The sequence below is a fragment of the Sorex araneus genome, chromosome 6 (genome assembly GCF_027595985.1).
Source record: "Sorex araneus isolate mSorAra2 chromosome 6, mSorAra2.pri, whole genome shotgun sequence".
Lineage (NCBI taxonomy): Eukaryota > Metazoa > Chordata > Mammalia > Eulipotyphla > Soricidae > Sorex > Sorex araneus.
The window spans coordinates 12,274,022-12,300,105 of NC_073307.1; the positions used below are offsets into that span (position 1 = coordinate 12,274,022).

At 41.2% G+C, this 26,084-nt stretch overlaps 1 protein-coding gene across 2 annotated transcripts in view; it reads left to right on the top strand.

Annotated features, from left to right (window-relative positions):
* The first annotated feature begins 1,420 nt into the window (after positions 1–1,420).
* MYOZ2 (myozenin 2) overlaps positions 1,421–26,084 on the top strand; it is a 31,962-nt gene continuing 7,298 nt past the window's right edge. The window contains exons 1-6 of one of the 2 annotated variants that reach the window (XM_055142932.1): positions 1,421–1,568; positions 2,127–2,215; positions 2,329–2,366; positions 13,998–14,167; positions 21,697–21,826; positions 25,204–25,387. In XM_055142932.1, the coding sequence (XP_054998907.1) occupies positions 14,009–14,167; positions 21,697–21,826; positions 25,204–25,387 (473 nt within the window). In that variant the 5' untranslated portion in view covers positions 1,421–1,568; positions 2,127–2,215; positions 2,329–2,366; positions 13,998–14,008. The remainder of the gene's footprint in view (positions 1,569–2,126; positions 2,216–2,328; positions 2,367–13,997; positions 14,168–21,696; positions 21,827–25,203; positions 25,388–26,084) is intronic. The other variant, XM_004612724.2, reaches the window with a different exon arrangement.

Here is a 26,084-nt window from a genome sequence, read left to right on the forward strand (position 1 = left end):
CAGTGCTCAGGGACCGTATCTTGTGCGAGAGATGGAACCTAGAACATCGGCAGACAAGGCAAGCTACCTTAACCATGTATTATCTCTTCCCCCCCAACCTTTTATGGATTTTTAAGATAATGGAGTCAAAGATTAGCAGGTCACTGAGCCCCTGTTGATAATAGAATGACACCCATCCTAGATCATTTACCTCTGGGCCAAGTTTATGCGTGAGAGGGTAAGTGCACCTCCCTTCCTTCTGGCGATGGTGTTATTGTGGTGACTGGGATTTGCTCACATACTTGGCTGTGTTGCTTATGGGGCATAGCCCAGACTGCATGTGGGCAGCTTCAGGGATCAAACTCACAGCCTCGCGCCTACAAGGCAGGTGATTTCGCCACTGAACCACTTCTTCCCGCCCCTCACCCCCAGATTTTTATCTTTGTAAGATTTCTGATTTGGGGAGTTTCTATCTTTTTTTTTTTCACTTGAATGTTAACTGATACAAAAAATACAGAGGGTAAGGAATGATGCTGAGTTAGCAACGAGTTAAAGATGTTACTCGGTCTCTTCTATAGGTTGATTTGATTTTTTTTGTTTGAGGTGGGGGGGTGTCACACTTGGTCGTGCTCAGCCGCTCACGTGGGATGTTGACTGGGAAAGGGTGTGAGGATAACGGGAAAGATGAGCAGAATCCTAAATATTCTCTAGAAGGAGCCATGTGTGTTGGAAGAAACCGTGGTCCAGGAAGAGGACATAGTCAAGGGAAAAATCCAGAAAGGGGAACAAACTTCTGAGCTCCAAGAGCAGCAAGGAGTCCCTCAGGGTCCAACCTTCCAACCCCCAATCCCATTCTTCTTCCCATCAGCGTCTCCCCGCTCCACATCGCCAGAGATCTACATTATAGACACTGTTCTCTATGAAATCATGAGCCCATTATGAGCTTAGGCTCCATGATGCTCCCTCGAACATCCATCCCAAAGGACACCCCAACTGTTTAAATATCACCTTTTTTTTTTCTGAACCTAGCATAATTTCTCACTCCTTAAGGGATGTCACAACTCCATTGGTCCCTTCTTCTGAGAAACCCCATAGATATTATTGTTCGTCATTTCACTTGAACGGGTAATAGCCTCTCATTTGGTTCCCATTCATGAAAATGTCCCTGCACACTCCCCTGAAGACATAGCCTCAGAGTGAGTGACGGCCCTCCATGTGGCACCCCTCACTCTTGGGTGACTCTCTCTCCAATGTGCAGGGGATTCCTGAAAACGTTCTGCAAGTTCATTCACCCACGGCGCAAGCTGGCGACACAATGGAGAGAACGTAATCTTGCTTCGTTCCTCCCTTTCGCCAGGAAGATATGAGTAGCTGAAGTATTTGGAGCTATATATAGTCTGTTGATGTCAGCTGGATGCCAGTCTCTTCAGAAAGGCTCAATCCCCAGTTTGAGTCAGAGCTAGGGACCATGCCGTCCCAGGCTCAGGGATAAGAACCATCCAGCACAAGTGCCATCCCAACCCCATCTTCAGTCCTTCTGCCACAAATCGGGACGCCTCCCTGCTGCAAAGCACAGCTCAGAGACAAAGGTGAGTCGACCGCCTCCTCAAATGTTTTATTAGTCAGTTGTCCAAGGCAGTTCAGAGCTGTGACTCATTCATGGGCATTCTTTGCTTTAACAGACAGCTGTTGATGCCAGTAGTAAAATGTCATCACCTAAGAGTTCTGGTTGAATCTGGGGTTCTTTCCTCATTCTTACAGTGTGCTGGAATCGGGGTCTGGAGAGGTTGGTGTCCAGGAAGGCCAGTGAGGAAACAGAACAGAGTGAAGTAAGCTGTGAGAAAGAGCGAGGGAGGGGAGAGCAGCCAGCTCTGTCATTCTTTCTCACTGCTTGATGATCGTGGTACCAGGGCGTTAGATAAGACGGGGTCTGGCACAGTGGGTATCAGCCTCTGCTCACTCGGACATTGCCCGTCCCTGAATGCCAGGCTCTCTCCCCAGATAGGGAATGCCAGTGAGAGTGTCTCAGTCCCAAGCAACAATGACATCTTAAAGAACAAATATGCCTTCTTTCAATAAGGAGAGCCATTAAACACTCCAAATGAGCTCTTCATTTTGCCTCAATAACGTTCCTTTGTTTTGAACAGGGCACGAAGAGTCATGCTCTCACATCATAGCATGGTGAAGCAGAGAAAGCAGCAAGCATCAGCGATCATGAGGGAGATCCATGGAAATGGTACCAAGAAAATACCCTGCATGGCATGAACGTAGCTTAGGACTAACAGAGACCCTGCCCGCTGTTTCAGATTCTAGAATTTGCCTTACGTTCTTGCTGTTCTGTCCTAACAGCCCTGGAGCCCTGGGAGGCGTAGAAAGAAGCGCCTATGGTAACTAATCTTTTTTAGTCATCCTTTCTCATTTGGAAGCTATTTTCAGAGGAACAACTGCTCTAAAGGAATGAAGCAATCTGACAGCTGATGTACATTCTGCCTGGCTTGCCTTTCACGTTTCATGTTATAAGTTAATCGTCACTCTTCATTATTTTTTTCAACCAGATTTCATATCATCTTGTCTCCATTGTCCATCCCATGTGTTCTATATTGATTTTCTTTTAAGCTTTTATCACCATAGAGCATTCAAATTAGGCTGTGTTACCCCTTTTTTCTCTGAAGGAAACTATTACTTAATTGGAATTCATATTTGTGCCAAGTACCTTTAACTCTAAAATTAGTGTCTTATTTACTATTTGACTTTCCAAGATATTTTGGGTGGAAATATGCTTTCATTTATACTTTCTAGGGAGAGAGGGTGATAGAACATTCTTGCAGTCTCAAGGTAGATGTCCTGTATTTTTTTATGTAAATGAGATGCAAGATATGGCATTCTCTCCTTGTCTTAAATTCTCACAAATACCTCTAGAAAGCAATGCTTTCAACATTGCTTTGTTATTTGACATTGCTCAGGAGTAAACTGCACCAATCTTGAGAGGAAATAAGTTGAATCTCCCAGACCCTTTTAAGTGTTGCCAAGCCATTCCATATGTTCATGGACTTTTCAGGATGTCTCCTTAGTTCTTCATTAACAAGGAATGTAACCTTTCACCTGGACAATATTGAGCTGAAGAGGTCTGATGCCTGGTGCAGGCAGCTAGGGATAGCAGTTAAACACATTTTCAAATTTCACCTTTCTTAAAGCCAGTTGAACAGGAACCAGAGCTTGCTTTTGATGGTCCCCCCGCAGGCAAAGCCATCATATCCAAAGATCTTGTTGTCAAGTGTTTATTTTTCATTTTCTGTCATCCAAAGTTCCCATACAGGAACCAACAGAGGGCCCGATGTTTTACTCCAATGTCGCACTAGCTTGGGATCACGTGTCAATAAGCCTACATCATCAGAACTGAATTGATACCTAACCAAAGTTTGAAAATTCATGCTTCTCAGACTTTTTTGGTTTTTTTGCTTTTTGGGTCACACCCGGCGATGCACAGGGGTCACTCCTGGCTCTGCACTCAGGAATCACCCCTGGCTGTGCTCAGGAGACCATATGGGATGCTGGGATTCAAACCCGTGTCGGCCGCGTGCAAGGCAAACGCCCTATCCGCTGTGCTATCACTCCAGCCCCACTTCTCATACTTTTTATGTGTCTTGCTTTCCTGCATTGGGTAGCTTGCTTGAAACTGTCCTATTCAGTCAGACCAATAAGCTTAGTTTAGTTTGAAACTCTGATCTTCAAGTTCTACCTGGGATAAGTTTACCATTTTTCTCAGTAGATGACAATCACAAATCAGTGTTCTGCTTAATATGTTCCCGTGTCAATTGTGTGTTGGATTCTGTCGTGTCAGACCTGGGTAGACTTTCAAGGGTGAAACTTTTTTCTTGTTTCTACTTCTTGGATGCCTATAAATAGTTTTAAATGAGTTGGAATGAAGCAGAATCAAAAGAAATTCTATTGCAAGAAGGAGAGGGAATCTCTCACAACCTCTCTCATCTCTGGTAGTTCCGGACCCTTCAGACCCACTAGAGTCCTGCCTCTCAGGTCACGGGGAGGTTTCCAGCCCCCCTCAGTGGAGTCACATGCCTTGTCCTTGTTCGGAGGTCGAGTATTTCAGATAGCGTAGGGACAATCACGGAGTCTTTCTTAACTCATCCCAGATAAAATAGCCCTGGTACTTTATGAAATTGCCTCGGTACTTTCCTGTTCTTATTTCCTCAGACATCTCATAGAGAACTTTATTATTTGGAAATGGAGCTAGAGAAGAATCTGTTTCTTTCCCCTAGGCCTGCAGATATAATGCATAGAGCACAGAGAAACTTCTGTGGCAGAATAATCCTACAGACATTTAAAAACCTAGGTAATTTGACATAGATTGTGTCATTGAGCTGACACAATCTCAATGGTAAGCAAATAAGTGACATTCGGATTAAATTGTCCTTTAGAAAAATGGAAAAGAAAAAAAGCAATTTCAAAGTCCTTCTTCTACCTCCCTCCCTTTGTGAATCAGGATTTTTAATTTTATTAGAATTCCCTTTTTCTATCACTTTTAGAAGCATTGAGCCTGGGGGAGTAGGCGATAGGATCGGTGGCTGACTGAACTGGTATCTTAGTCCACTTCTTGCTTGAGGGAAATTCGGGGGAGTGGGGGAAGGGACTCCAGCTGGCGAGTCTTTGAGATGACTCAGTAGGAAAATATAATAATCAAAAGGGCAGATTTTTACCTCAGAAAACTTATTTTATCTGAAGGGTCAATGACCTGGAATTACTAAGAAATTCTACCCATACAGACTAAAATACATAGCACTGGATGAAGCGAATAAATATCTAGGTGAAGCAAGATATTGAGCCTCCACTGACTATCCCCCAAGTTATTCTTCATTATAGCTTCACTGTGATTTTGTATTCCATTAGGTGCCAGGAGCAAATATGCTACACTTCCAAGAAATCATCAATAAAAGGTATCATTTTGTTCAGTGTTACCTGAATAAAAGGTATGCCTATGTTCATTGCTACTTTCCAATTGATGATCTTCATCTATCATCAACATCAGAAATGATTGCACTCTTGGTATTAGCAGTCTTGTGTATTATTGTGACCACCTCTGTGTATTAGAACCTTTGCACTACCTTCTAACAATGGTTATCCTAAATCCAGACACCCCCAACAGATGTATTTTGGCATTATCTGTCCATGAATTAGGTGTGCGGGCAAAGACATAATGACTTGCAGTAACTCCAATGCTCTCCCCACACAGTGTTGGTTACCGCTGTCTCCACATTCTCTACTAGTAATCATGTTCCTTTCTCACTCGGGAACTCAGTTGAGATTAGAATATTGAAGATGGTGGGGGAAAGGAGTCTGATGAGGAGAGGAAAAAGCTTTTGATAAAGAGCCACTGAGGTGGAGATTATAAGGAAAGAACAAGGAAGAGCAGGCTAAAGCAACTGGATTCCACCCAGAAATGATGGGGAAAGCAATTGGGATGAAAATTCCATTAAACAAACAGGCAGACCGGAAGTCTGATGGTCTGGCCTTGAGTAACTGCAGGTACTGAACCGGTTCAGAGAAAGAGCTCCATAACTAGGGGGGCAGGGAGTCCTTGGGCTCTCGGGTCCGGGAAGGTCTCACCTGGACTCTGCTTGGGCTTTGTTCTGTGTATGTGTGTGCTTGTTTATCCTTTCCCCCCTCATGTAAACAGATCTGCCCAGAACACCAAAGAGGATTGGACAGAAAGTGTCTGGGAGTTTAGCTTTGAGTTCTTGCAAAGAGGAAGCCCAGGCCCTGGAAATGCTATCGCAGTTAGTGTACCAGTGAGGTGGGTGCATTTGCTGATATTCCGGAATCTAAAATGCCATGCCTCTGATTCAGAGCTATAGGCACCACGTGTCAAACTGCAGTGTATTTGAGTTTCTCCACCCCTAACAAAGGCTATGGTAATATTGACATAAATTAAGGGGGTACTCGAAAAAGTAGAGTGGGGAATATCTCACTTCAGATGGAAAGTTATGTGAAGGCCTTTGACTTTTCCTTAGAGGCCTATCTTATGTTGCAATTAATTGTGCCATTAAAATCAAAATTAGGACACCAGGAATTAAATGCCATAGATCCAGGACCCTGAGCCAGAGTTCAATGGGCTGAGTTCATGCTCTGCATGCAGGAGGCCCTGGCTCAATTACTAGTGCTGCGTGATACCCCAAGCACAGCCAGGAGAGATCACTAGGCACAGAGCCAGGAGTAGTCCAAAGCACCACCAGGTATAGCCCAAAGATAACTAAGTAAATACCATTGATCAAATGTAAAACATGAGGAAACAAAAAAAATTATTCTGATGTAGTCTAAGTGATAGCACAGCGGGTAGGGTGTTTGCCTTGCACATGGCCAACCCGGGTTTGATTCCTCCATCCATCTCAGAGAGCCCAACGAGCTACGGAGAGTATCCTGCCCACATGGCAGAGCCTGACAAGCTCCTCTTGGCGTATTCGATATGCCAAAAACAGTAGCAAATCTCACAATGGAGACATTACTGGTACCTACTCAAGCAAATTGATGAACAACAGGACGACAGTGCTACAGTGCAGTGCTACATTCTAATGCTTTAAAGTACATATTTATTTATTTTCACATTAGCCTTCTCAAGAAGCCCAAGATAAAGCAAACTGTTTTTAAAAATTAGTTTATGGGCTACAGCTATAGTACAGTGGGTAAGGTACTTGCCTAGCATGTAGCTGGCTCAGATTCAGTCCTTGGCACTCAAAGTGGTTCCCTGAGCCCACCAGGAGTGATCCCTGAGTGTAGAGCTAGGAATAAGTCCTGAACACCACCAGGTTCGACCCAATACCCCCTTCACCAATACAAAATGTTAGTGTATATGACCCAGGACTCAGTGATAGAATTTATCTTAGATATGTGAGATCCTGGATTTGATTCCCAGCATATGTCAAAATATATTTTTGGTGTATAATAATATCTTGTGAATTCATACATTTTCTGAGCATTCACAGAGTTTTGAGTTTTTCTTTTCATTTATTTATTTATTTAGTTAGTTAGTTTTTGGAGTTGGGGGGTCATGCTCAAAGGTTCTCAGGCCTTACTCTTGGCTCTGTGCTTAGGGACCACATTGGCAAGAATCCGGTCAGCTGTGTGCGAGGCAAGCACCTTACCCAGTGTCCTATCTCTTTGGCCCCAACATGCACAGATTTGAAACTTCAGATAAGGCTCAGGAAGAGAGATGAGGCTAAACTCCAGCTTAGATCCAAGTTTAAGACTTCCGTGTTCAATTCTGATTGTACCGGTCCATCATGATACTTTCCTCTGTTGCATTCATTTTTACACTCGTGTGTGCCTAGACATACATCATGTACTAGATGATTTTGCATTTGTGTGTTTCTCTTTATTCCATTTAATGTATTGATGTACTCTCATTCCTTAACTTCTTATAGAGTCAGACAACTATGAAATGACAATATTTTAATTAGGAGAACATTTTTGGAAAACCTCACAAAATAATCCTACAACACAAGTCAAGGCAAAGAGATGTGAAATAGGAAAATGTTCCCAGTGGGGGTTTCAAAATTAACTTTTAAACCTAGAGGACAGTATTAATAAACTTTGTATCAGTTGTAAGTATTTTGGGGGAAGTAGTGTGTGGACTGTGATTTTTCACCTACTGTGTACATGTGCATGGTGCATTCTTTAGTCATACATGTTTTAAGACCTATTATTCAATCTGACTGGGCCAATTCTCTAAATACAATGGAGAATCCAGTGCAAGGGTAGGGGAAAAAAATCTCTTTGCCTCAACCAGGCTTGTGAGTGTCCAGGGTAGACTGCTCTAAGGAAAATCAGCCTCACCCTGCTCACTGCTCACTTCCGGACTTATGCCTATTTTACCAGAATTAGATTTACCTGGGAACCATAAAGCAACAGCTTGTTTGGGGGAAGGCAAAGATGAGGGGGTTCAGGCCACACCCAGTGCTCCGGGGTCACTCCTGGTCATGTTCAGGGGATCATATGCAATGCAGGGATGCAACAGGTGTGCAAAGCAAACATCTTCACTCTTGTGCTATCTCTGCATCCCCCAGGGCAACTGTTTTACAAGTTCTTTTGTCTTGCTATGATTATGTGCAAGTGAGTAACTATAAAAATGATGAAAATTCAGTGATTTCACTAAATATGCACCAAATGACCTATGCATGCATAAATCTTTGTTGACTAAGTTTCAGGATATTCATTTTTTGAAATAAGTGGATGGGGAGTGGAGGTGAGGTTTTCTTTTGAAGGACGTTAAGTTCAGTGTCTGCTCAAACATATTTGCACTGAAATGAGGATTGACAACGGAACTGGGGGTGGGAGAATCACTCAAAAATTGGTTGAGTTTGTATCTGGCATGTGCGAAGCCCCAAGTTTTATCCCTGGTATTTAATCACTAAGCACTGCTAAGTTGGGGCCCAAATGCCCAAAAATCAACCTAGCAAAATAGGTTACTCTTTACAAATTCTTTTGAGTAAATGGAAACGAATCACTATTAATGACATCAGGTGGAAAGTGTGCCTAGAAATATGACTTGTGCATTCTCTAATGTGCTGGTATGCCTGACACCCTTCAGCCCAGCACTCCTGGATGTGGCCCAGTTACCACTGGATCTGAGTTGCAAGTAACTCCTATTAAATACATGAAAAAATTACAAAAATGGGATGAATCACATTTTCAAAGGTTACTGATTTTCCTCCTGAGGAAATGTGAGTTCACACTTGGTTTCTAAGAATCACAGTCATTTGTCTCCATAAAGGAAAGCCTACTCAAACATCAAAATATTTAAACTTTAGAATGTAAAATGTTAAATCTTAATTTTACTCTGCAATATTTGCAGCCAAACTGGGGAAGAATACTGGTAGCAGCTGTTTCATATTTCTGCCAGGTTGTGGATTCTTTCGGTGAAAAATTTTTTGTTTGCTCATCTGTTTTGTTTTGTGATCACCCCTAGTGGTATTCATCCATCATTCCTGATGGTTTTGGGGGATACCAGATATAGGGATGAATATCAAACTGGCATCAGCGCAGTGCAAGGCAATCACCTTACTCCTATATACTATCTTCCCAGCCCTTTTGGTAGACATATTGATTTGACATTGGACAGAAAATTTTAAATTTACATCTCTTTTTAGTTATTATGGATTAATAAAAAAATAACTATTGGAACCAGAGCAATGACTCAAGTACCTGAATATGTTCTTAGCATGCAGGAGGTCTGGGGTCAGTTCATTCCAAGCCACACTGCTAAGTGTGGTCCCAAATGCCCAGAAATCTACCTATCAAAGTAGATTACTCTTTACAAATTCTTTTGAGTTTAAACGAATCACTATTAATGACATCAGTTGGAAGTGTGTCTAGAAATATGATTTGCACATTTTTTAATATGCTGATATGCTGAAAAGGCAGTAATACCAGTGTGAGACAACAATGCAGTGAAATATGATCTGCTTCTCACTCCCTTTTATTTTGTTTTTTCATCCACACCCATAGGTGGTCAGGGTTAACTCCCAGCATGGCGTTTGAGGGTCACTTCTAGGGAGGTTCAGAACACCATTTGCTGCCAGGGCCCAAGCCTGAGCCTCTCACATGCAAAGTATTCAGACTAGCCCCTTACTGTGCATACCCGAGGCACACCATGTTCCATATTTCAGCTTTCTTCTCTCTCCTCTTCTTTTTCCTCTTCTGGGCTTCGAGGCTAGAGTTCCATGTTCTTCCTTACGGTACGAATTTTAATAATAAGCTTTTGAGGCTTGCATCCATGAGACAAAGATCTGAAAAAAATAACTCACCACACTTTTCATCGAAAACAGGAAGACAGCAATCAACTAGCCTAAGCAATAAGAGAACTTAGAGGCTGATACAACCAAAAAGTTCAGAGGGGGACTGACTGGTTTGGCTTCATCAGCTCAAATATACAGCAAGGGCACATGTCTGCCTGCCTCTGTCCCTGCTCTCATTCCCCAGAGGTCTGGACCATCTCTCTGGCTTTCTGCCTACCACTTGACTACAATTTCTTGGGCAATATACTTCCATGTATATCTATCACAGGAGAAAAAAAAGCATCATCCACGCAACATTTGCAAAGCCCTGACAGTCTCTTTGGTTGGCCTAAGTCGGGTCACATACCTGTTCTTGAATCAATCACAGAGGTGAGTAATTCCCGTCAAACACACCCCAGAAGGCCATTGTGAACCTTAGGGGTCAGAGGAGAGGAATTCACTTAAGTCACATCCTTCTTGGAGGGAAATTGCTGGTGCTAGCTTAAGTTGGGGCCCATTCGCAAGGAAAATGAGATAGGAATGTTTGCTCCAATTCTTGTTTTGATGCCCAACAACTAAATTTATGATATAGCTTGAAATTTAGGGATTATGGAAATTGACATAATAACATGCTACTTCTTTTCCTAGCACCTCTGTTTTGATTTGACTCTGATTCAAACTGGCAACAGAAATGAGTGGGAAGAGAAAAGTTACATCCCTGTTGGGCCTATATAAAATCTTTTTAAGTATTAATGCCAAGGATAAGCATTGCGTTACTACAAAGAAGGTTAAAACAAAAACGTGGGACTAGCACTGTGGGTACGGTGGCTTTGCAGTGGTGACCCACGTTCCACATACGGCCCCTCCAGTCCCGCCAGGAGTGATTCTTGAGCACAGAGTTAGAAGTAAGCCCTGAGCACCTCAGGGTGTGGCCCCCAAACAGAAACATACCTAAAATGGCCATGTCAGCATTGTCGCTGTATTATTATTATTATTTTTAGTCCCTCTTCTCATCATCGCTGTTGTACAGGCTGCAAGTGCTGTGCCGACCACGGAACAGTACGCACAGACCTGGCTCTGTGGTCACGCAAGTCACACATCGGGCTTCAGTGCTTGCACTCCTGGCTCTGATACTCACAGAGGTTTGCGGTTGTTTTTTTTTTTCAGCTGTGGTCTGGCACACATGTGTGCTGGGACTCGCACGGGCTCCCAGTGTGGTGCTCTCTGCAGTCTCACACAGATCTTCTCCAAGGATGGCACTGCTGGGCCACAGCATTCGTGCATCGTTTTAGTTGTGTTGCTCACTGCAGGCCATGCCCCTTTCTCTGGTGCTGGGAATACAGCCAGAAATTGCCTATGATCCTGGGGATCGCAGACCACAGGGATGCCAGGATGGTGCCTCGAGCATATAGGACACTTGGGACTTAAGGCCATGACCACATGCTTACCAGGCAGAGACGCTAAACCACTATTATTTTATGCACTATTCCTCTCGGCCCTTTTTTGCGTTTTCTAGTGACTGCTTTGGGGAGACATTTCTTATTTCCTCAAACGGTTCCTTGAAATAGATTTTTTAGGGAAAACTGAAATGTTTCAAAATATTGTTTGTAACATAATCACATAAGACAGAATAGGTCTGTGTAGAAGATAAACCTTTGTAGATTTCAGCTTTACATATTAATATTTTACTAATTCTCTTTTCGCCCTCGCTTGCATTGCTATTTTAAGAAACATTCAAAGAAGGATTTGCCCAAGCTCTAGAATTGCACTAAATTGTCACGCACAAAATTCTGTGCTGCTTCTGTCGTTTGTGACTGAAACGGAACTTGCTATTTTGATTTCAGCATCCAAAAACTGAAATATCCCACCCCATGGCACCGTCTAGTATACTGAGGAATGTATTCAGAGACATACTGAAAAATAACTCAGCTCCTCCTTTCCTGTTCCAAACATCCAGTAACAGAAACTATAAACACTTGCAAAATAAACAAAGGTGGGTAAGTGCCCAGAGAACTCGGCAGATCTGGCCTGAAAATCTCATCCACTCTGCTTCAGGCCTCTGATTCCTCTTGCACAGACTCTGCCGTCTCTGGGGGCCATTTTTTTTTTCACACTGCAGAGTCAAACAAAGCTCCTTTGAATTATTTTAGGAAGGATTATGAAACATTTTAATTTAGTGTGTAAATGATTACTTTTAGGGAAGCTTGAGGTCAAGAGAAAAAGTGAGCAGGAAGGAGGCCGTGTTCCCATATACCCTCTCCTTCCAGCACACTTCCCCTAATTGCTAACAGTTTGCATTTGTGGGGCATACTTATCACGGTTGGTAAATCCATACCCACAGACCATTACTATGTGCCCCATAAAAGACACTAAGTGAGGAACTGAAGTCCCTATTTTGCATTAGAGTTCACTTTTCAGGGTGCACATTCTGTGAGTTCTGCAAAATGCATCCACTCTTCCAAAATCATTCTGAATAGTCTTACTGCCCTAAAAATCATGTCTCTACCTCTATATACCTCCCACCTTATCCCCCAAGGCCCTGGCAACCACTACTCTTTTTACTGTCTTCCAAGTTGGTGTTTGTTTGTTTTTTATCTTTTCGTCTTTTCTAGAATGCCATATTTAGAATGGTACCATTGATGCCTTTACAGGTTGAAATCTTAGCAGTGGGCACTGAAGGCTCATCCATATCTTCTAGTGGCTGGATAGCCTTTCATTAAACTTCCACTTTTGAAATGGTTGTAGTTCACATCCCCTGTAAGAAATAGTACAGAACTATCTTGTAGGCCCTTCCTCAATTTTCACCAAATCTTGCATAACCATAGTCCTGTCTACAACCAGAATATATTACCATGGATACAGAGAGTTGAGAGATTTATGCCACTCATTAACACACTCCTCACTTCTCTCTGTGTTTTTACTTATTTTAAAATACCATATCCATGGAACTCTATAGAAACCCAGATATACTGCAATACGTAAATGTTCAAGGCATGGTCATCCATCCATTCCTTGGTTTTCTTCAATCTGAGGTGATGAGCTGTTAAGATAGCACAGAGGCAAATCTGCAGTTTTCCACTAAGTAAGAGAAACCAACGCCCAAAGGCACAGTGTGTCCTAGTTTGGGCTAGAAAACACTGGTTTTTGTTGGAGTTCTTGTTTGCACCTGTTGGAGTTTCTGAATTGTTTGCATCTAGATCTGGATCTAAGCAAAATGAGGCCAAAATAATGAAGAAAGATTCAGAGAATTCTTGCTATGTAACTCCATAGTTCCTTCCTGAGTCCCCTGGCTGGTCTACCTTCAACACCCCACCTTTCAGTGTCTCTTATGTTTATTTCATACATAACTTTCAGGCCTTTTACTTATAGTTAATAGACATACAGTAAAAAGTAGGGGCTGGAGTGATAGCACAGCGGGTAGGGCGTTTGACTTGCACGCGGCCGACCCGGGTTCGATTCCCAGCATCCCATATGGTCCCCTGAGCACCGCCAGGGGTAATTCCTGAGTGCAGAGCCAGGAGTGTCCCCTGTGCATCGCTGGGTGTGACCCCCAAAAAGAAGCAAAAAAAAAGAAAAGTATATCTAAATTATATTTCTAGAAGCAGAAGTTTTGGTATTATAATTTTTATAATCAATGTGGTGCCTCTTCATGTACCATCAACCTATGAAAATAAGATTATTTTCTTTTTCCAAAAAAAAGTGAAAAAAATTAACATGTAATTCTTTTGTGTTTTTCTCCCCCAAACATCTCAAAAAGTCTAATTCTTGGCATTGATTTGTCACATCCTCAAGGAATATTATCTCAGTCAGAATAATCTTTGTCATAAAGAGACCCAGTTTTCCTTGCTGTGCATCGAACAGCAGTTCACAGCAGCAAGAGATCACTGCACTGTTCATACATTCTTTCTACATGCCATGTACAAACCAATTTCTTTATATGACATATTTTATGTCACCCTTGCATATGGCTATGTGATGGGTATTATACTTAGTATCAGTCCCACTTTAGAGATTGAAAAATTGAGGTTTAGAATAAAATAGAGAATACATCGATGATCCTACAGATAGAAAGTAGTGAAGCCAGAACTCAATTCAAAGTAGTACAAATAAATAACTCCGGAACTGGATCACCGCATGCATATTGAACAGGCCCTAAATGATGGGATTTAGCAAAAGGGATTTTTAAATAATGGTTCCTTTGATGTTTTCAGGTGCATGAATATTGTTTTGCAGGTGTAGATGGCATGAACCTCGGCAAAAAGGTCAGCGTCCCCAGAGACATCATGTTGGAAGAGTTGTCCCACCTCAGTAACCGTGGTGCCAGGTTATTTAAGATGCGGCAAAGAAGGTCTGACAAGTACACATTCGAAAACTTCCAGTATGAATCCAAAATGCAAATGAACGTAAGTAGACACTTGCCTGGGGGGTACTTGCGTGGCACTTGCGTGGCAGCAGCGTTTCCAGATCTGTCTTACCATTAGATTCCCCAACAAGTGCTCTACATTTCTTTGTTGATCCTGCTCGAATTTCTTTGGTGATAATGAACAGTGGAGGTGTGTCCACAGAAGCAGCATTGTGAATGATCTGAGTATCTTTTGAGCTCCATGAGACCTTGTCAGCCCGTAGCGTGTAGAACTGTTCTGTTCTGCTGGGAGGAGGGAACGGGGCGGGAAGCGGTGGGATTAAAAGTCTCCATAATCTATCTAATCACCCCTTGTTAAATGTTTGGAACGGAAATATTTCCAAAGATCAGAGCACGGCACAAAGAATAAGCATTTTGAGGTTCCAAGTATATCCCTGCACTGAACTGTGTGTGGAATTGACAGACACAGCTGGCTTGCTGCACTTTCTCTACATGGCATAGGGCAGTCTGTAACTGATGAACAACAAAATGTTTGTGTTGTTAAAAATCAGGCAAATTTCTTTGAGCAACAATTCCCCTCAAGTTACTAAACAAATTAACCAGTTAGACTACCTGTTAGGTACTGAATTGGTATGCCATTCATTTATTTCTCATTTTCGTTTCGTTGATAGAGGCCCCACGCGGTGGTACCTGGGGCGGGGCCCAGCTGTGCTGAGAGCCCACTCAGCGCCTTGCTAGGCCCGTGCTCTCTCCCCTGCCACAGCAGTTCATTGGCTCACATCCCTCAGAGAGATTGCAGAGGAAGACGTTTACAGGAGCAAAACGACTCACCCTGGGAAATGGCTTTAAAAATAAAATACCAGGCAGGAAGTCAAAAAGAGATACTGTATTGGCTCCAAACTTGAAACCTTGGGGATTCCAATAAATGTGTTTTGTTTGCTGGAAGTTTCTTCCTACAGCTATGAAAAGTCTAGATGTTTCCTTGCAAATTGAGGCCTGAAAAGTGACCAGCTGCCATTGCTAGCAAGTTGTTCTGAATGCACAGCTCTGCTCTTTGCAGCCAGATGGATTCCACTGAGTTCTCTTGTTGGACTGGAGCGATAGCACAGGGGGTAGGGCGTTTGCCTTGCACGCAGCCGACCCGGGTTTGATTCCTTCATCCCTCTCGGAGAGCCCTGCAAACTACCGAGAGTATCCCACCCGCACGTAGAGTCTGGCAAGCTACCCATGGCATATTTGATATGCCAAAAACAGTAACAAGTCTTACAATGGAGACGTTACTAGTGCCTGCTCGAGCAAATTGATGAACAACAGGATGACAATGCTACAGTGCAATGCTACAGAGCTCTCTTGCTGTAACTATTAAAACATAGAGGGGCTAGAGAGATAGTCCAGAGAGTACATTGCTTGCCTGGCATGTGGCTGGTCCCAGTTCTCTCCAGATGCTTCCCCACACGCTGCCAGACGTGATTCTCAAGCAGAGTCAGGAGTCAGCTCTGAGAACCTATGGGTATGTCTCCAAACCCCAAGCCCATAAATAAAAACATGTCATAGAATATCTACAACCGCAGACATTACAGATGGATCCATTCCCAACTTTTCTATTGTCCTCGTTATCTTTCTGATTAATAATGTTGAAAAGATATTTAATTTAGTCTTTTTTTTTTTTTTTGCTTTTTGGGTCACACCCAGCAATGCTCAGGGGTTACTCCTGGCTTTGCACTCAGGAATTGCTCCTGGCAGTGCTTAGGGGACCATATGAGATGCCGGGGATTGAACCCGTGTCAGCCGGGTGCAAGGCAAACGCCCTACCCGCTGTGCTATCGCTCCGGCCCCTAATTTAGTCTTTCTTTTATCTCTCAATAATGACCATCCAACATCAATGAATTGAAGCTAGTTCGAATCATGAAATCAGTCAGACATACAATTTTATTCAACTATCTTCACTTTTTGAAAAACTGGCGTGGGGGAAGGGCCTCCCAAACAGCTCTGGGGTGGGTGGGGTCGCAGGGCCATTCCCAGGGATTCTTGGCCAAGCAGGTTGGTGGCTCAACAGGAGGCCCCCAGGGTGTGTGCTAGTCAGTCCTACAGGCTGGAGGCCACCAGGGCCACACCTGGTAAAGCTCAGGAAGTCACTGGGGCCACGCCCAGAGGTGCTTGGGGATCCGTGTGTTGCTGGGATGGAGCCAAGGATCAATTCCTGTACCATCTCCCTGGTTCTGTCTTTCCATTTCTGAAGGAAGAATTTCTACTTGAAAACATGAATAAATGTAATATTACTCTATAATGGTGCCCAGTATCCTCTTATCAAAAGAGTCTGTGGCTAATACAGTATGAGCCAAAAATAATCTTTATCCCTTCTGACAGTCTGATTACATAATCATATTCTTTCCATAGCAACCATGGGGGTAACAGCTTTAAGGAATAATATGAAATAAGGTGGCTTAAGGAAGCCTTTGAAAAGTTATCTAGAAGTCTAGACGTCTGGCTAAATTTTAATGGAGGTTTTCATAACTGACCTTTCCATCTTTCAGAGTCATTCTTTCACCACGCTTCTGGAGGAAGGCACAGGGAGATTGATATGTCCTGCAGGGCCGGGGAACCCGGCTCAGTGAAAAAACAGTTGTCATGCATGTGTGAGCCCCCTGGTTTGTTCCTGGCACTGCAAAAACTAACTAACTTAAATTTTGAAACATCTTTAAGAACGAAATAAGATTGAGCAGCAATGCATTTTCGGGCCCTAGCATCAAACCCTGGCCCAAGAGATTCCCAGGAGTTTATCTGAGAGTGACCCCTGGGCCCTCTGAGCACTCTTTGGGAGACCTCCCCTAAAAAATACAAAAAGAGAATATGGGGGCAGAGAGTACAGCAGGCAAGGCACTTGTCTTCCTTGTGGGTTCAATCCCCAGCAAAACACAGAATTCCCTTAGTACCACCAGAGTGATTCCTAAGCACAGAGCCAGGAGTAAGCCCTGAGCACTTCCTGGTATGAGCCTAACCTCCCCACCCATCCCCCCAATAGAATGTAACATCTTCTCTCATCACAAGTATTTCAAATTATTGAGAACAATCTTGCATAGCTTTGCTGGCTGTACATAAAATATATGAGTATCTTGACAATTTTTCAGTATCCCTAAAAGATTGGGCATTAAATGAATAGAAAAAAAACTGAATAAACAAATAAATGCTGAGAAATAATTCAGAACACGTATGCAATGAGGGCGTGTGCCATTGCCTTACATAACATAGTCGAACATCTGATGAAATGTATTCTTCCTTCTTTGGAAATGAGGAGAGCTGTAATCAAAGAAGTGCATTGATTTGACTTCAGCAACTCCGTAATAGAGAAGACAGCCAGCTCTCAGAATTCTAGAGGTCTTGGCACCAACATCGATTTTACTGTAATTAAAGGAAGCTTTGGCCTGGCAACTAGGAGTGTTTGCCTCCGGCTCTCTCACAGGCTGTAGGATTTGGAGTTAATTTTAAATTATCTTTGCTGTTTCTAAACCTCTTTTCTCATTTGGAAAATAAGGGTATGGACTCAAGTGTTCTCTAAAGTAATCTCCGGCATTATGGATATATGTTCTCTCATCTGAATGTCTCAAAAAAAAAAAGGTGTCTTTTTACAGTAAAGCATTGAGAAAGATAATGAGCCTCAGTCTTGAGATCTGGCAATATTTTGCTTTTTAAAGGTACTGGATTACAAACTGGGACAAGCATTGTTAACATGGCGGCAGTTTTTTTAGAAATAGGATTAAGCTAAGGTCTATTTCCATTCATTTATTTATACTTTGATAAATATTTATTAAATGCCTACTGTCTCTTAGATATTATACTGACAGCTCAAAGATAAGTAACTGTAGCTATTGTCTGGAGATGAAGCGATAAAATTTCACTGAAAGAGAGCACAGCTAGTTTATTTCTACCTCCTTCTTGAATCATCTCTATGACTTATGTCATACTAAATTATTGACGACATTTTCTGCAATGAGATGCTCAGCTTTCCTTGAGCTGCAGGTATGATCCAAATAATGATTTAACTTGTATTCATACATCATGGGGCTGGAGTGATAGCACAGCGGTAGGGCAATTGCCTTGCACAAGGCCAACCCAATTTTGATTCCTCCACCCCTTTCAGAGAGCCCGGCAAGCTACCGAGAGTATTCCGCCCACATGCCAGAGCCTGGCAAGCTCCCCTTGGCGTGTTCAATATGCCAAAAACAGTAACAAGTCTCAAAATGGAGACGTTACTGGTGCCTGCTCGAGCAAATCAATGAACAAAGGGATGACAGTGACAGTTGATACATCATACATTTTATTTTACCATAATTATGAGATCATTTGATGGCCATGTAAACCAACTGCTGCTACTCAGTACTGTCTGTTCCCAAATTAAGTATTCTTTAAAAAAATAGGAAAAAATAAACACAGTTCAAGCTCACGCTAAAGAGAAACTTGCAAAGTCAAGTCAAACATGTCTCCTCTGACATAACAACCACTAGCAGGCAAGGTGTAATTTTCAAGCAAACATACGTTTGTATGACACTCGGGACAATGGGGAAGGCCTCGTTCCTATATGTTTCAAGTTACTTTTTTGCCACAGTTTTTTGTTTTTTCTTTTTGGTTTTGTTTTTTTATTGTTTGGTTTTGGTTTGGGGGTGGGGACAGGCTACCGAATGTTACACAGAAGTTCCAGTACCTCACTGGCAATTCTCAGCCAACGGAGTTCAGGGCAAGGGCCCGAGAAAGGGTGCCGATTGGGCCACAGTGCCAGGGCCTAGTCACCCCCAGCAGTGCTTGGGGTCTCTAGGGTGCTCCCAGAGAAACTTGGGGAACTATGCGACGCAAGGGATGGAACCCAAGCTGGGGACGTAGTAAGCATGCCCCCTAATCCCTCTTCCTCTTCCTGACCCCTATCTCCTTCTCTTATTCAAATGGAAATGGATGGAAACGGAAATGAATAAAGAAAATAAGGATCTAAGGGGGAAAAATCAATAGATATTATTCATGATAGCTAGAATTCTCTTCCGTTAATTGCTACTGAAGGATGTAAAGCCCCCCAAAATTCACTTTTTATATTTCTCAAAAGAAACATGTGTTCTTAATAACTATTAGAGACTTTTAAAAATCCCTCAAAATTTTAAATAATATTGAGGGAGAGAAGTAATTCTAATATACAACCAAATTAAATCTACTCGGTTTAAAAATAACCCTACTGTGAAAAAAAAAAAAAGAATTTTTACTATGTATTTGGCCTAGACTCAGGAGCATATGTTTTGGTGTTGGTTTTTTTTTTTTTTTCAAACTAACATTGTACAACATCCTATAAGTTTCAGGTGGCATCACTGAAAATCAACATTGACACATACTTTCTATATTTCATGCACTGCTGGGAGTCCAGAGCATTTCTGAAACATCTGTTCTGTGGATGTATAGGGAAGGACAGAACAGATGTTTCTAAAACTAGCTTATTTCTATTGACATGTCATAGAAATCATGGAATAGAAATTAGACCTCTGTTTATAATTTTTTGGGTTTATAAATCATGTTACTGCTCTCATCTTATTTTGTTTAGGGTCAAGTAACTGGGGGAAAAGTAACACCATTTCATTTGTCTCTCTGAGTTTTCCTGAAGGGACTCATGCATGATGGAAGTCTATAATTTAAGGCTCATATTATAACTAAAATAAGTCACTACCCAGTTATTATAAGGCTTTGTTTGTATACTTTGCAGTGATAGAGGTACCAGGTGTCTCCTGATAATTAGTGGCTAGCTAGAAAGAGTTGCTTTTCCAGCTCATCATTAATCCCCTAAGAAAATGCCTGTGGAGAAAATTGTTATTATGAATCTTAATGTAAGTAGAATGGTTTGTAGTATGGGTGAAATTCACTTTATGAACACATGTCAGGAAATTAGAAAAGATATTTATATACAATACATGTGAATTTCCTATATTTAGATGGAAATATAGAAAAAATATAAGAAATATAGAAAAAGTATGTGGAAATTTTAAAAAAAAGTAGCAAGATCCTCCTCTTTTCTAAAAAAAGGTAACATAGGGTCAGAAATTTTTTAAAAAGATGTTAATATAATCGATCCAGTGAAACACTCGAGATAATAACTAATTCAACGTGCTAAACACTAGGAAGGTATATTCACATATTATAAATATCATATTATAAATCACAGTAACAATTAAAATGGGGGAAATAAGTCAAATAAAGTGCTAAATACATTCCATAATGCCTCATTACACTAGAAGTTTAAAATTTTTTATTGCTGCCTATTAAACAAAATACACTCATAAACCCCATCATCAAGAACCTGAATTTACCTAATAACTAAGACCTCTGTGCCCTCTTTCCATCATAATTTTATCATCTCAGGTCCAGAAATGATAGTCTTTACATAAGTAAGTATTGGGATACAAAAGCAAAATAGTTTTTGTCTACACAGTTCAAAAAAGTTAAGTATTAAAACGCAAACTGGTACTTTATTAGAAGAACTTAAATCTAAAAGAAATCATAATATTTTGTGCTTAGGGAAGTCAAAAATAAGATCAGAATCAGTTATTTGGTATACTATTCAGTTGTTTTTTGAAAATTTAATTTAGATTATTTATATTTATAATTTAGATTATTTTATGTACTTTTTAAAAATGGGCTGATTGCTTGACTAAAACAATGTTTCATTACAGATATAAAGCTACTTTGAAGGACATTATCTATTACAATACCTATTTTTCACTACTAAAATGCAAATTGATGGCTTTGAAAGTGCCATATCATTGCCACAAAATAAGTACTAAGATATAATAACAGAGCAAGTCACCTAAAACTTAAAGAGAAAGACATCACTTTAAGCATTTTATTTTCTCAAAATCTCAAATTCTTTCTTCTACAGGTCCACGTAATTTTATTTCATTAATTATTTGTTTATATGCTGTACACAACAGCTATATACTTCAGATTAAAGCTTAAAGAAAGATATTAAATAATCGAATTAACTCCCAGCTACATAAAAGATAATTTATTGGCCACTATGGTCTATAGTTATATTTGTAAATACCTAAAAAATAAGGGGCCAGAGTGATAGTATGGTGGTTAGGAAGGCGCTGGCCTGCACACAGCTGAGCTGGGCTCTATCCCTCGTATCCCGTATGGTCAGTCACCTGAGGATGCCAGGAATGATCCTTGAATACAGAGCCAGGACCAAACCCTGAGGACCATTGGGTGTGCCCCCCCAAATTAAATAGATATGCATTGCTGGAATAGTTTAATAGTATATTAAATAACTGATAGAAAGCCCTCCGTGTCTGATGCACATAATGCTCTATTATTTATTGTTTATTGTATTGCCAGCATAAAATATTTTAGATACATAATAGGAATATTTCATTCAGTGGCTCAATCATAAAACCATGTAAATTATGAGGTTCCAGGAAACAGTGAACCAGAGATGTATTTAAGTGCTGAATATCCAGGTGGAGTCTTGTACAGATGATATCTTCTATTAGCATGCCTAACATTTTTTATTTTAAAGCAGAGTTTGCTTTTGATCAAATACAGCACAATCTTGCAATGCAGAATGGAAAACTGGATGGCAGCACCCTGGAAGGGGGTTCACAGCAAGCTCCATTCACTCCTCCCAACACCCCAGACCCACGAAGCCCCCCAAATCCAGACAGCATTGCACCAGGTAATGAATCCTCTTACATTGTGAATGAAGGGAGTGTTGTGCACTTAAAGACTCACACCATTTGGATCTTGCGGTAAATGGTATTAAAATAACGCAACTTTTCTCATTATATGTGTATTTTCTCATATACATATATATATGTATATATATATATATATATATATGTATCACTGTATCACTGTCATCCCATTGCTCATCGATTTGCTCAAGCAGGCCTCAGTAATGTCTCCATTGTGAGACTTGTTGTTTCTGTTTTTGGCATATTGAATACACCATGAGTACCTTGCCAGGCTCTGATGTGCAGGCAAGATACTCTTGGTAGCTTGTCGGGCTCTCCAAGAGGGATGGAGGAATCGAACCCAGGTCAGCTGCATGCAAGGAAAACACCCTACCTGCTGTGCTATCGCTCCAGCCCTATATTTACTAAAGAGATATAAATATATACATATGTATAAATACATGTGTGTGTATATACATATATAAGGTGTGGGCTTGGGACCACACTGAGCTGTGTTTAGGGCTCACCCACGGCTCTGAATTCCTGGCAATCTCAGGAGACAATATAGGATGCTGACGATCAAAGCCTGGTTGACCACATGCCAAGCAAATGCCCTACCCACTGTACTACCTCTCCAGCCCCTGGAATATTTTTTAAATGTGAAAAGAGTAAACCAATTGTTGTCCTTCAGTTTAATATAACATTATAAAACCCTTTAATTATTGTGAACATCACCTAGAAACTTGACAAACTATTTCAAAAAAAATAGGTTAGGGGCCAGAGAGACCACAGCAGGTAAGGCACTTGCCTTACATGTGGCCAACCCAGATTGGATCGCCAGCATCCCATATGGTTGCGCCAAGCACAGACAAGAGTGATTCCTGAATACAGAGCCAGGAGTAATCCCTGAGCATCATTGGATGTGGCCTAAAACTAAAAAATAAAAGTTAAAGAAAAGAAACTTAAGTTAAAAATCAAATAGAAAGTTATATGTATGCAGGAATTGCATAAAGTGAGCATTATGTTTACAGTGAAGAAAGACTGAGGGAAAAAAAAAACCACAGAAATAAAATAATTGTATTCAGGTGTTGAGATGTTGAGACTTTTTTTAAATATAAGATTAAAACATTCAGTTTCTATCTACATGGTTGCTTTCTAATAAACATTAGGCAAGACTTAGGAAATAAAATGTGATATTTGTGATGACAGAACTGTGAGTATCAAGGAACTTTGCTTTTATAGGAAAGACAGGAAAAGCTTCACTATAGACCTCATCCCAAACCAAAGCCTGAAATCAGGCAGCAGAAGTGACAAGAATTAGGGAGAGAAATCCAGGCACAGGGATAAATGGGCCAAGTAAGGAGGCACAAGAGTATACAACAAATAGATCCAGAGTTCTGGGGCACAAAATCTGAGAAGAAAATAGCAGATGAGACTAGACAAGTATAGACCATGGATGTGGGGCCGAGTATAGATGTTGGTCCTAGGTGCCAAGATAGCATCTTGAGGAAGAAAAGTCTGTCACATACGGAAGTGTTCTACTTCAAGAACTTACTCTTAGGGTCTGGAAATGTGGTCAGCAGTTGAGCAACATGCCCTGAATATGTGAGGTCCAGGTTCCCTGCCTCAGCACCACCCTACTTCCATCACTCCCCCACCCCACACACACACACACACACACACACACAATCAAATGTAAAAGGTCAGTTGGGCAGCCATAGGGGAGGGTCCCAAGGAGAAGGGTAGAGAGCAGAAGAATTAGTACAAGAGTTATTAATCAAGCCCAGCTAAAGGTGGGCAAGGCCTGAAACAAGCTGGAGTTATGGAAAGGAAGAGAAAGAAGGGAATTTACTGGAACAAAGATTCCCGGTGATTTGTTAACATAAAACTTTTAGGTCACTCTTGAGTCTTATGTCGACAACCTTTTAAATAGTTGCCTAAGGTTGGTTCATTAACATAGAAGTTGAGAGCCACTATTTTACAAATACTTAAAAATATCATTGATAATACTTAGAGATTTGTGGTGGGGATGAAGGGGAATTTGGAATTCCTCAGCATTAAAATATTCACTAAAATGACATAAAAGGCATCTGGTTAAGTGATGCAATATCTACATATAGGACTAGACAGGTGAACAGGGGCACCAGGGACATAGTATTTATTGGGAAAATTCAAGAGATTAGTGAGTAGAAGGTTTGAAGGATGTTTATTTTTCAAATTGAAACTTGGAGTCATGAACTTATAAGTCATAATTAAAGCATGAATAAGGCACGGAATTTCTTGGGCAGAATGTATACTAGAGAGCTTTGCATAACAGCAGTGTTGGAGAGGCGAGCAAGGGAGAAACAGCCTACCAAGACAGTCAGCATTCAACTTTGGAGGCCAGTCAAAGAAAAGGAAATAAATCACCAGAGTCACCTCAAGGGGGAATTATTAGAGGCTTTTAAGGGAGATGAACCTCTTCCCATTAAAAGTAGATATGGTTTCAGCACAAATAGAAATCATTGTAGAGACAGAAAACCTGGAAGGAGGAGTGAGCAGATGGGAAGGGGGTTGACACATTGGGAAAGAGCAGGCCGAGCGGCACAGGGTCACACAGATGTGTGGATGAAGACACAGCTGTGTGTTGGATGACAGAAGATGCGCATGAGAACATGGCTTCATATTTATGCCGGGAATTTGTGAGAATTTCTTGAGTGGTACTTAGAGAAAAATTAGCCCACCTGAGAAGAACAAATTGAGGAGGCGAGACGCAAAGCAGCAGAGTCAGGTAAGACATTTTCAGGAACGAAAGTCAACACAGGGTGGAGACATCAGGGGATTCGATGAGGGCAGGCAGAGGCCAGCACAAGTTCCTGCTTCCCTGTTTGGAACCTTGGCAATGAACAGACCGCTGGGCAGTTGAACATCAACAAGACCCGCCGGCTGCTCGACGAGCCAGCCGCAGGGAAAGGGAGATGTTTCCATTGCCATTTCCCCGGAGGTGAGACCTGTAGCAGACACTTTAGGAGACACTTTCTGGACGTTTTTCAACTCCTGAAGTGTGATGTCCAAAACCCTGGTGTACATGGGAGGAGCGCTATTTTTAAAAGTTAAAGGAATAGTTTCAGTGCACAAACAGATACTAAAACAATCGAGGAGGAAATAACTATCATAAACATGAAGAAAAGTGGTGTTCTTTTTTAAGATGCAGTAAGTTTAAACAAAAAGTCAAACACTTTCAGACTCCTCCTGTCTGAGAGATATAAAAAGAATGTATTTTTGCTCAAATTACCCCAGCATGAAAATTTTAACCTGGTGTAATGTTAGGTGCAGAATAATGCTCAAGGCACTCTGTATTTATTTAATTCTTGTTCTATTGTTTTTTTTTTTCCCAAAGGGTACTCGGGACCCCTGAAGGAAATCCCTCCGGAAAGATTCAACACCACAGCCATCCCAAAGTACTATCAGTCACCTTGGGAACAGGCCATTAGCGGTGACCCTGAGCTTTTAGAGGCTTTATATCCTAAACTTTTCATGCCTGAAGGCAAGGCAGACCTGCCCGATTACAGGAGCTTTAACAGGTAATTCAGTTATCCAGCCTGATAATCTGGGTAGAATACCACTCTTGACCCTGGTTTGCATACCTAAACACAGGCAACCAAACCCTCTGGTAGGAAAAAAAAAATTCTTTTTAGATCTTAAATCACAATATTGGATATTTCATAACCTCTAAAAAGCAAAGGTTAATATTTGCATTACTGCTAATATGTCACCTGTTGGTCTTTTGATGGTAAAAAAAAATGAAAGCAATGATTCAGAAACTAGCACTGTTTTAGGATCAGTGTTATCTCCCACATTCAAAGATGTTATTTTAATTCAACAATTTTGTGTTGTTTCAAACACAGTGCTGCTGAATTTCAGAAATAATTCACCTACAGGACTATGTGAACTACTGTGACACTCCACATTCCAATTTATATTTTTAAGCCAGGTTAAAGATAATTTATGGATTTACCTATCTACAAGACATGAGTACATATAAACCAAGATTTATGCTGCAAAAAATATTTCTAGATAATATATAAATTATTATTTATACATTAGACATTTATTTTTCTGGTTATTCTTTTTAAATAAAGTTATTTCCATAACATGAGACTGGCACCCAAGGACAGTAGACACAAGGGCCAGAAAGATTGTTCACAGTTGGAAGCCTGCCTCATGAGCTGGGGGAGAAGGCAGCTGGAATAAAGACAGGATCACTAAAGCAATGATGGA